Source organism: Dendronephthya gigantea, unplaced genomic scaffold (assembly GCF_004324835.1).
Source record: "Dendronephthya gigantea isolate DGI-Jeju-01 unplaced genomic scaffold, DenGig_1.0 000156F, whole genome shotgun sequence".
In the NCBI taxonomy this organism is placed as follows: Eukaryota; Metazoa; Cnidaria; class Anthozoa; order Malacalcyonacea; family Nephtheidae; genus Dendronephthya; species Dendronephthya gigantea.
The window spans coordinates 435,039-445,227 of NW_021163166.1; the positions used below are offsets into that span (position 1 = coordinate 435,039).

The following is a 10,189-nucleotide window of genomic DNA, read 5'->3' on the forward strand; positions in this document are numbered from 1 at the left end:
TGCAGCCCGGACAAGTGAATTCGTAAACTAGATTGTTCCGCGACTTATCTGGAATTTTATCCTTTTTAGGAAGAATATAAAAAATCTTTTTGGTTTGGCATATAACAATAAATTTAACCGGTTCTGTTAAGTTGCGCTGGAGCTTTTTAATAAGCTTTTTGACTAAAAATTCACTTTGTTTACCTAGGAAAGGAATCTTTAATCAGATTTTTTGCCTAATGTCCTCGGGATTTTCAATATTTCCGGATGCCGTATTAACAATAATTTGAGTATATTCATTATCGACCGCATACCTTTGTTTTTGTGTCCGTATCATGGAAAAGCGGACATTTGCTTTAAAACCATTCCAGGCCATAAACTTAGAAATTTGCGAGATTTGTTTGTTAAGAAACGCTGAGTTGGTACAAATCTTGGCCGCACGGAAAAACAGTGATTTAATCCACGCTGTTTTGCGTGGCCAAGGCTCAAAAGACAAAACTATCAAAATGTGTATATACTGGCCGGTGTGTGTTGGTTGACGAAAAACATTAATGCCCGAACTTGAGATTTCTAAATCTAAAAATACACTTCACTATCACAATTTAGAGTATGTTTTCTCTTATATTTCGTAAAGAGTTATAAGAGTAAACTTTATTAGCCAACCAATTAATGATGAACCTCTCACTGTAAATGGAAAACTGAATTTCTTATCAAGTTTATTTTCGATAAAGCGCATGTAGTTAAATTCCTATCAATAGTTACAAACTGGATTAAAATTTTTTTATCCTGTTGGTCTTAGTAATACGGAAATTGTTGTAAAATTTTTCAAAATGTTGTTGTAAAATTAATTGTAATTCAGTTATGCGACTGTAATTATTGATTCATTAAACATTCTATTTATTCGAATATTCGTCTTCACATGCATACCGTTAAACAATCGCTTTCGAAAGAACTTGCATGCATGGAGTCAGCATAAGGTGCATATATATGGCATATATATGCACCATGTAATGGCTTGTTCGGATACCAAAGATGCGTTGGTAAAAAAAAAATCACAAAGGTAAATACCCGGCCGTAGACTATAGACCAAGTGATATTTTTAAAGCTGTTTAGGGGATAGAATAATTTTTTTTTCTAAACAGCTAACAATTATCGAGCAAGATGGTAGTAGATTACATCCAGGTCTTGAGATTTCTAATTTGCAGTATTTTTGAGCTGATTTATGGGTTATCATAAGACTTCTGATTAGGATAGTATTGCTATTAGAGGTTATCTTCCTTTAGAGATTTAACCATGGGTACTATGGCAGGATATAAACGATAAAAAAGCAAACCAAGATATAGGTTCAATTTCGTTTTTTTATTTCGTTTTTTTATTTAAACAGTGTTCAATATAAAAATTTCTTGATAAATGTAACTCATGCAGTAACTCACAAAACATAGTTTATCTATAAACAATATACTTTATCAGTTAGTTTTTATTAAAGCAAAACTATATTCTAATCTAAGTTTCAAGTAATTTTCAAATGGGCGAATAATTAGCTATACTGTAACTGATTGCATGATTCGCATAGGAAATTGTCATGCCGGCTATGACAACATTTAGGCTACACAGTTTATCGAAAAACCTCTCGAAATATGCCTAGTTTCTGGATTTACTGACCAATCAGAGTTGTGATGGTTAATTATCCTAAAATATTGACATTCATATAAATTGTGTTTTCTTGACGTCAGGGTTAAAACTACTTCAATTTATGTCAAATCATCGAAGTCATTGACATAGGAAATTTGTTTGATTGCTTCTTATTGGCTTTTTGAGTTGCGTATAATATATATTTGCTTTTTGAATACAGCCAGAGCAATATAGGTACAGCTAATTTCTCTGGTTTATCAGTAGCTATATATATATAGCTGCTGTAAAGGTATATGCATGCATATTGGTGAGCCACGGTTTAGCATTCACATAAAAATGCATGAAAATTGTTGTGCACAAACGGCATGCACAAATGTCCTCTGATTATATATATATATCAGAGTAAACAAAAGCATCCTCGGTCAGCTTAATATACCAAAGGCTATATGTAGTCACTCCAGCTGTATAGGTAATATAATAGGCTATAAGGATGCAGTATAAGTCATGCACCCAAAAGCTACCACTTTGAATACTCAAGCCCTTTTTATATAAATGTACTAACGGGTTTTCGTTTCGATGTTTCTAACGAAGTCTTTAACATTTTTCCAACTCCTTTTTGCCATCATATGGGGATGCTCAGCAATAAACTTCTCACATTCTTTCTTTTTAGGCAGTTCCCCCTGACTTATTTGTTCGTCAAATGCATTGATGACCAGTCTTCTTTCTGGCGTCGTCCATTTTATGGCCAATTGTGGAGCCCTTCTCTTCTTAGCGGCTAGAATAAGAGAAATTTTCAGCGATTAAAATAAGACTTCGTTACTGTTTTTAAGATGGTAAATTGAATAAAAGCATTTTACCATGTATTCTTTGTCAAATTCATATGAATTTTCGTTTATGTCATTTTAATTTTTAAAAATTAACATGCAGAATGCGACATGTTGCTTGGAATTTTATTTTTAGTATTGGAGAGATAGCTCAATTGTTTGCTATGATATGCTCTCTGCTGGCCGGAGCTATAGCTCAGCTGCAGTTAGAATAAATTCTATTTGAACAGAATATCTTTGTACTCCAAATTCAAATTAATTTTTGCTGATAGATGTAATTTTGGGTAGAGTGAAAGGCACCCTCGCACTTCCGCTGCAATATTTTAATAATTTTTTCCAAAAACTTCTGAACAACAAGAACAAGGATTTTCCTCACATCTGTATGCATGCAATGACGAAGAATTACTTACTTGGAGTCTTTTGGTGTGCATATTTACTTGAGGTTGGAGTCTGAGGCGAGGAAATGCTTTCTCTTTGTGGTTTGCCTTTTCTAATACCACTTTTTTCTAAGGCGATAATAGAGGTTTACTTTAAGCAATTAGCATTATCGTTTGAATTCCAAAAAAGTAACTGTATAGGTATGTTATAAGAGTTCCGCTGACTGTCCTCAACATCAACAATGCTTTTAATATTAGTTAACATTTACCAAAGGCGTTAAACAAACGTAATTTCAGTTATGTAGATGTCCAAGCCGGCTTGGTCCAAGGTTAAAAAAATAATTTTGCACATTCTGCATGCCCTGTCATCAAATTGCAATTATAATAACTACATTTTCGTCCTACATATTTGGCAGCCAAGTCTATGTTTAAGTTAAGAATTAAGAGTCAAAATTTCGTGGTTGCAAATTCCCATCTTTCAGAAGCAGAATTGCATTGCAAAATGCATAAAAAATCGCACCGTGTAACATGTAGGGCCTTTATCATGCACCTCATACAAGCAGACTCTATATTTATTATGTCAACTGCCAACTATCTGGGAATAAATTATACCGAACGTTACTATAAACGTTTGTTTAATATAAAGGCTTACTATATATCCTGCATATATTGAATGCTATCAGCAAATGGAGAACTGTAGTTACGACAATTGTTTCGTTTATAGTAACCAGGTTTTAGCTTCGTTTAATGCTCTCTGTGGATGCTAACAACTAGGACGCAAAGTCAAACGTTTCGTTTCAAAATGTACAAATGCCAAATAATGACAAGTAATATATGACAAGTAATGGTCAATGGCAAACTAATTTCAATTATTGCTGTTCAAATTTAACTATATTTATGGCTGATAAATTATATAGTTGCGGTACCTTGTGATCCCGAACAGCTCTCCTCATTCGAAGTTGACGCCCCTGCAATTCAAAGATATAAACTGAATAATATATATTCTATATTGTGAAGCATAGACCCAATAGACCTGAAGCATGCAGGAAATGCGGTCTTAGTAGTTACCGCGGAAAATTCAAACTTCAATTTTGAAAAGGGAATGCATGCAACCCCCTTGTTTATTTTTACTATTTATTATACAGGGTGTATCAAAAAAAAGGTAATCCAACTTCAACACGCTATTGTACGTGAACTACTCAGTGTATGAACGAATTTTTTTCACGTTCGGAAAGATCAGGCTTTTAACTATCGGATGACATGTTTTTAATACCAAATGGCGAAAAAGTGAGCACATACGGGGCTGATAAAAAATGTTAGTCGCAATCGCATATTTTCACCTTTGAGCCTAATTAAGGCAGTGCATAACAAAAGAAAAAAACAATTAATCCCAAACATGTCACAGCTTACACTGGTTTTATGCCGCATTGCTTAGAATGTTTTCCTGATGTGATTTATTCCTACTTAATATGCATATGCGGGTAGTTTACTCAAAAGCAAAATTCTTCAATTAAGTCCTAACTAACACTTTTTATCAGCCTCCTATTTGCTCATTTTTTCACCATTTGGTATCAAAAACATGTCATTCAATAGTTAAAAGCTTAACCTTTCGGAATGTGAAAAAAATTCGTTAATAGAATGAATAGTTCACGTACAATAGAGCACCAAAGTTGGTTAACTTTTTTTTTGATACACCCTGTATATAGAACACTGAAGATAAAGATACATTGCAGCCTTTGTCGTTCAAAATAGGACCGCGTTTATTACATGCACTCTCTTCATTTTGCTCGCTTAATTATTATACATAAATAAAGATTATCATAATTACCAATACTGTCTAGTATTTCTTTGTTTTTGGTCACTTCATCATCATCATTTCCAAAATCTGAAAAAATATTGCTCTAGATCATATCTAGGTAATTTCTTTAATTAAAAAATAGATTTGAATGAAGCTAGTCTTCCCAGCCTGTTATAATTTATTTTCACTTTTTTTTCAAGCTACCACCCCGGCGACTTTCAAATAAGTATATTTTTGAGTCAAATAAATATTTTTTTCGCTTTACTTAATTGACCAGGGCCATGGACCATATGAATTTTACATATAGACCAATTTTTTTCTGTATAAGTGCAAGCAAGCCGGGGCAAATAAATTTCCTGAATTGGAATGAGTCCATCTTTTATGTAGAGAATAAAAGTGAATGAAAAATTTTGAAATATAATACCTTCAATATTGATATCCCGCAGATTTTTCCCCTTGAATTTGTGAGCTCTTCCCTCGTCGATGGCCAAAAGGAGATTTCCGACCACAGCAATCTCCAGGGTGCTCTGTGGTAATCTGTAGTACTCCTTATGTACATGTAAATCATGACCCATATGGTCTGCGAGCCATCCCATCTCATTTTCGTTCATGTCGACCAACTGGGAGACCGTGGCTACGTACTTCCGCATGCTGGTCGACGTGACTTGGCTGTCTGCGTTCAGCTGGGCATTCTTGCAAACATGCCTCAGCACATCATTTCCTCTGAGGCTGTGGCGGGATGAAGCGTTGTTCATTGGGAAAACGTAATCATTTTCCTCCGGCACACAGCCTTTCTTTCGATACGTTGGGTCAGTTAATAAATCCATGGCGCTTATCACGTCTGGAGTCAATATAACTGGAACCTTTCGGTTCCTCTTGCCTACAATTTCCACCATATCAAACCTTGAAACCAAATCAAAGATATGCATTAAATATCATTATATATATATATATATATATATATATATATATATATATATATATATATATATATATATATATATATATGTAAACTGCACGCATCTAAGGGTTGATAAGTTAACGCGTCGGAAATTCTGTACAAGCGCGTCGAACCGCGGTGACTCCGATGTTGATACTCGGTTGAAACTGGTCTGACAGACATTTCTTAAGATGTTTTCGATTTGATTATTGTGTTGTCGTTCTCAGTAGTCGCAAGTTCATAACATTCCTTTCGAAAGCGAACGGCAACTGCGATGGTATTTTTTCCTTGTGGTTGTCTGCATAGTTTCTTTCGGTCGTCAATAACCGAACCACAATCGCAGTGTTAGGTTATTTTTCGACAGTACTGTACAATGGACACGTGAAAGCTCGGAAATTAGCTAATGCTCACATAGTCACAATAAATCCTGTCACATTCCCCGTCTATATAATTATATAAATACGAAGGTGCATGATGAATACATACTTATCACAGAGCTGCTTCTCGGAAGTGGACAGCGACTGTAGAACTTCCTGGTTATGGTTGTCCTTCCAGTTGAAGCGATTGGAATAGGCTGCCAACTTCATTCGTGCTGTCTCCCCGCCTATATCAATAGGAAACACGAAATTTTATGCGTTATTGTTCGTGCCAATTTATTTCAAAAATAAGAACCATACGTTTTAGAGCAAAGATAGAGCCTTATGTGTTATATACCTCTTCTCTTATTAAACATAATTAGCCTTGCAAGGCAAACTTCGGACAATGCCCTGAAATTCTCCTTGTTTGCATCTTGTTTCAGGCTTTCTGTTTTTTCACTTATTGCTCGAAGAAGGTAGTCACGCAGCTTTAATAGGTCGCTGGTAAGGGGCAACACATCGGGCTTGTTGTTCTTCTTCTCCCCGAGATTGTCGTGGGCTGGCGATGTAATTTTTTTGCCCCATTCTGTTTCATACAGCTCCAGGAAATTGTCGACCTCTTTCTTCCTGTCCATGTCACAATCCCGCAATGCCTTCCCTCTTAATATTTTGCAGGCTGTCATTGTGGCATACCCGCACTTCACCGCGGTCGACGGGCTCTTGAAATTCCTGGAACCATTCTGATTTACAACGTAACCCCCAAGATTTCTGGCGCATTGCAGGAACGAGTCGAAATGCAAGGGGGTTATAATGGTCGATAAGGAAGCATCAGGTTTTCCAGTCAGCTTTCTCATCTCGATGAGTACTCGGGCAAGTAACCGCATCTTTTGGGATATCTCTGTCGCTTTTTCCACTCCCTTTTGATCAACCATATCACTCCCGACAGCGAGTATGGTAGGGTCAGCCTGAGCGACAGCTGATATATCGTCATGGGCCATGATCAATAGGACGTTTTGGAGCTGTTTGCTACATGCTTCAAGGTTGGTTTCAGCTAACAGCAGCTTTCCATCAAATCGCATGCGCTTGGCAGATGGCTTTTCTTTTTTGTCCGATTCACAAGATCGCATACAGGTGGCACCATGTCGAGAGAGTTCATGCGCAAGAAAAAAGCCATTGCATATCGTGCATGGCAAGTATTGGCTCGCCTTAACTTCTCTTGCTTGTCCCGGTCTCCGGTCGACTTTCAGCTCTCCATCTTTCTTTTCCATCACTTTCACGTTGTGATTGAAGTTCCCCATTTTTCTTAACTTTGCAAATTGTTCCTTCCGACGTTTGTCAGAAGGGGGGAACTTCAAGGCAGCCAACACTTCCTCCTCGTCTTTATGCACTTGCTCTAAGTGCCTAGCCAATTTTGAAAATTCTTTATGACAAAAGAAACAGCTGTTCCTTTTGTCATAAGCCCGCTTTCCACTTGAGGACTGGGCTGACTGTACGTAAACTATTAAAAAAGAAATCAAAACATTTTGTTGGAAATAAAAAGATAATACTCTAAGAAATTTTTTATCATTAAACAGAAATTAATATTTCTATCAATATTTGGAAAGTGTCAATTTTTATCAAAAATGAAAAGTCCAGACTATAAACGTCAAAAGTTAGACGCTTGTAGAGCTTCTAAACCACCGAAACCTAAGGACCGGCCAAAATTGAGAAATTCTAACATGAAAAGTTGAAACACAATAGTTGAATATTATTGACAATTACTTTCAGGCGAAATTTAATCTCAATTGGCTTCCAATAGTAGGTAAATATGAGTCTTTGAAATTTTTTTCCCGACCGTCTAGAGGAATTATTACGGCAAACTAAGGGCAAGTATATACTATCGTCTCGTGGTATAAATCCAGGCTTATATTGTAGCTATATCTTAAACTTTCTCTGATAACAGGCAGAAGCAGTTTTGCATAACTAAACCGTAGTCCTATAAAGAATTGTCAATCAATGATGTGTTGCAGCATGGCGAAATTCGGACGAAGTTAACATTATATATACTTCTGCTAAGGTTTGCACATTTTGCACCAATGCCTATGCTAAGTCCCGGATTTTTTTGAAGCAGTTAGAACTTTTTGCGATTTTTTGAACTATGTAAATCTCAGGATTTTTTACGATCAGTATTCCTGTTTTTTCCAGACAAAGTTCTAACCATACAAACTATACAACAAAGTTTTTAGAAATAAACTAAAAATGCAGATTTCCCATAAACTCATACCAAAAATATTAGCCTAGGAACTTCGATTTGCCTTACAAGAAACAACTGGAGCAAATTGTAAATATTCATGATTTTCGCAAATTTTGCGGAATATGATTTATAATGCAGCAATTGAAATATATTTGAACAAATATGGAACTATTCATTGCAATCTGCATATTTCATGTCCACGATTTCTGGCCATGTCTGCCTAAAAAGTTTCTATAATGTGGCCGTGAGAGTTACCATACAAAGTCGCCACTGTGCGCATCTGTGTACGCAAGTCCTTTCACATGCGTTGTTAAGTAAGTCACTATTTTTTGACAATGCAGCAACGGAGAATCACACATGCAGCCTTTCTTTCTATAGTTGCAGCAAGCGGAGTTTTACGAACTTTTAATTTCCAAATTTTAAAATATGGACTAGGGCAATTTCTATATATCACGATAAAAGTGAGTAATTTTGATTGCTTTGTTGATCACCGTTGCAGCGTAAGCGTTCCTGAGTTTGACCGCACATAACCCAACACTGTTACCTCAGGCGGTCTGATTGAAAAATATATGGCTCTCTAAAACTGTCTTCGAGAATATTTTTTGACTTTCTAGCGAATCCAGCAGATAAATAAAATATATATGGCTTTGGCATATCTAACTATTGAAAATCTAGAAAGCCCTTGCTTATTTCTTTCGAATAACAATTTGTGAGCATATGTGGATTTTTAACGCTTCCAATTTAAGAAAATATTTTTTTTCAATCATTTTGTGGAAGCTATCTTCGTACCCAGCTCTTTTTCGCAGTTTTCGCGTAGTAGAGGGTGTATTCAATTTTGATTATTTTCCTGGCATAGCATAGAATGCATAGTCTGTGGCATAGTTATCGCAGCGTGGTATTTTTGTCTCGAGATTTTATTGCGATCGAAAGAATGAGGTAAGTAGATTTGTGTTATTTTTACTTATTTAGCGTTACTATACATCGGATCAAGCATAGGCCGTCGAATCGTGCTAAATTACACGGTGTTTGTGGGCTAGAGTTCAGGGGCCGGTTGTTCGAAAGGCGTTAACACTTAAGCTTAAACAGTAAGTTCAAAATAGAAAAAATATTATCGATTTATTGAACAACCGGGCAAAAAAAATTTGATATAAATAGTTTAATTTTAAAAGTGCTATTTTAACGCATAAGATGCAAGTTCAGTCATTCACAAGATGTATGAGAGTACATATTTTTAAACTTTGGCTTATCCACCCGGTTATTAAAATCTAAACGCCTTTCGAACAATCGACCCCTGAATTATGTGTATATAGGTCTTCAAAAGATGATAGTTATGATTCATATGCATGGATTTATTCAAACATATTTGAAGTTGTCCCTAAAAATTTTGCACAAATGACAAATTTAGTCAAATTTACCATAGAAAATTGACTATAATGAATCTTCACTCATATCATACCACAAGTGTTTTGTAAAAAAATACAAAAATTTTTGAAAAGGTTTTGCACTAGATACTAGAAGGGCGTCTATAAGATAGGGCGTCTATCTTATAGGCGCCCTGATACTAGATAGGATTAGCTAAAAACTAAATAAACAAACTTGTTCTATGTATAATAAAGCAACATACCTTTTGAACTACTAGCATCATCATTTGAATCTAAAACACTTTTCGATTTACAAAATTTAACCTAAAGTATTAGAGTAAATTAATATAACTAACTAAAAATGTAAAACTTAAAATGCAAATATGTATAAAGTTTATGATTCACTTGCGAAATTGCTTAAAAAACATTCACAAGGCTTTTTTGTTTTAAAGATGAAGGAAGAGAATTAACAGCTAAGCTGGTATTTTATTTTTTCTGGATCTGCCCCTCTTCCCTCTCTCTGCCTTTATAAGGATAAATGCAATTTTTAACACAAACTTACAAATAGTTTTTTTTCTTTTTTTTGCTTCTTCAAGCTGTAATCTGTTTAAAATACACAAGTCAATTTTATGAACAAGTTTTGTGAATATATCATATTTGGTAAGTTCTTATACTCTTAAATCCATTTT

General features: G+C 35.3%; 1 protein-coding gene across 1 annotated transcript; it reads right to left on the reverse strand.

The window, feature by feature from the left end:
* Positions 1-2,168: 2,168 nt before the first annotated feature.
* LOC114537315 lies at positions 2,169-9,818 on the reverse strand. The gene is made up of 6 exons (XM_028558456.1): positions 9,764-9,818; positions 6,265-7,404; positions 6,037-6,154; positions 5,035-5,513; positions 4,641-4,697; positions 2,169-2,386 (listed from the first exon to the last, which is right to left on the reverse strand). The coding sequence occupies exons 2-6, from the start codon at positions 7,202-7,204 to the stop codon at positions 2,169-2,171; spliced, it is 1,812 nt and encodes a 603-aa protein (XP_028414257.1). The 5' UTR covers positions 7,205-7,404; positions 9,764-9,818.
* Between the last annotated feature and the right edge of the window lie 371 nt (positions 9,819-10,189).

What these genes read in the sequence shown, in the direction of transcription:
- LOC114537315 (XM_028558456.1), bottom strand. Translation starts at nt 7,204, where the DNA reads ATGGGGAACTTCAATCACAACGTGAAAGTGATGGAAAAGAAAGATGGA. An exon ending in GCGGGATATCAATATTGAAG is followed by an intron (nt 4,698 to 5,034) that starts GTATTATATTTC and finishes ATATTTTTTCAG; the next exon opens with ATTTTGGAAATGATGATGAT. An exon ending in AGAAATACTAGACAGTATTG is followed by an intron (nt 2,387 to 4,640) that starts GTAATTATGATA and finishes CTCTTATTCTAG; the next exon opens with CCGCTAAGAAGAGAAGGGCT.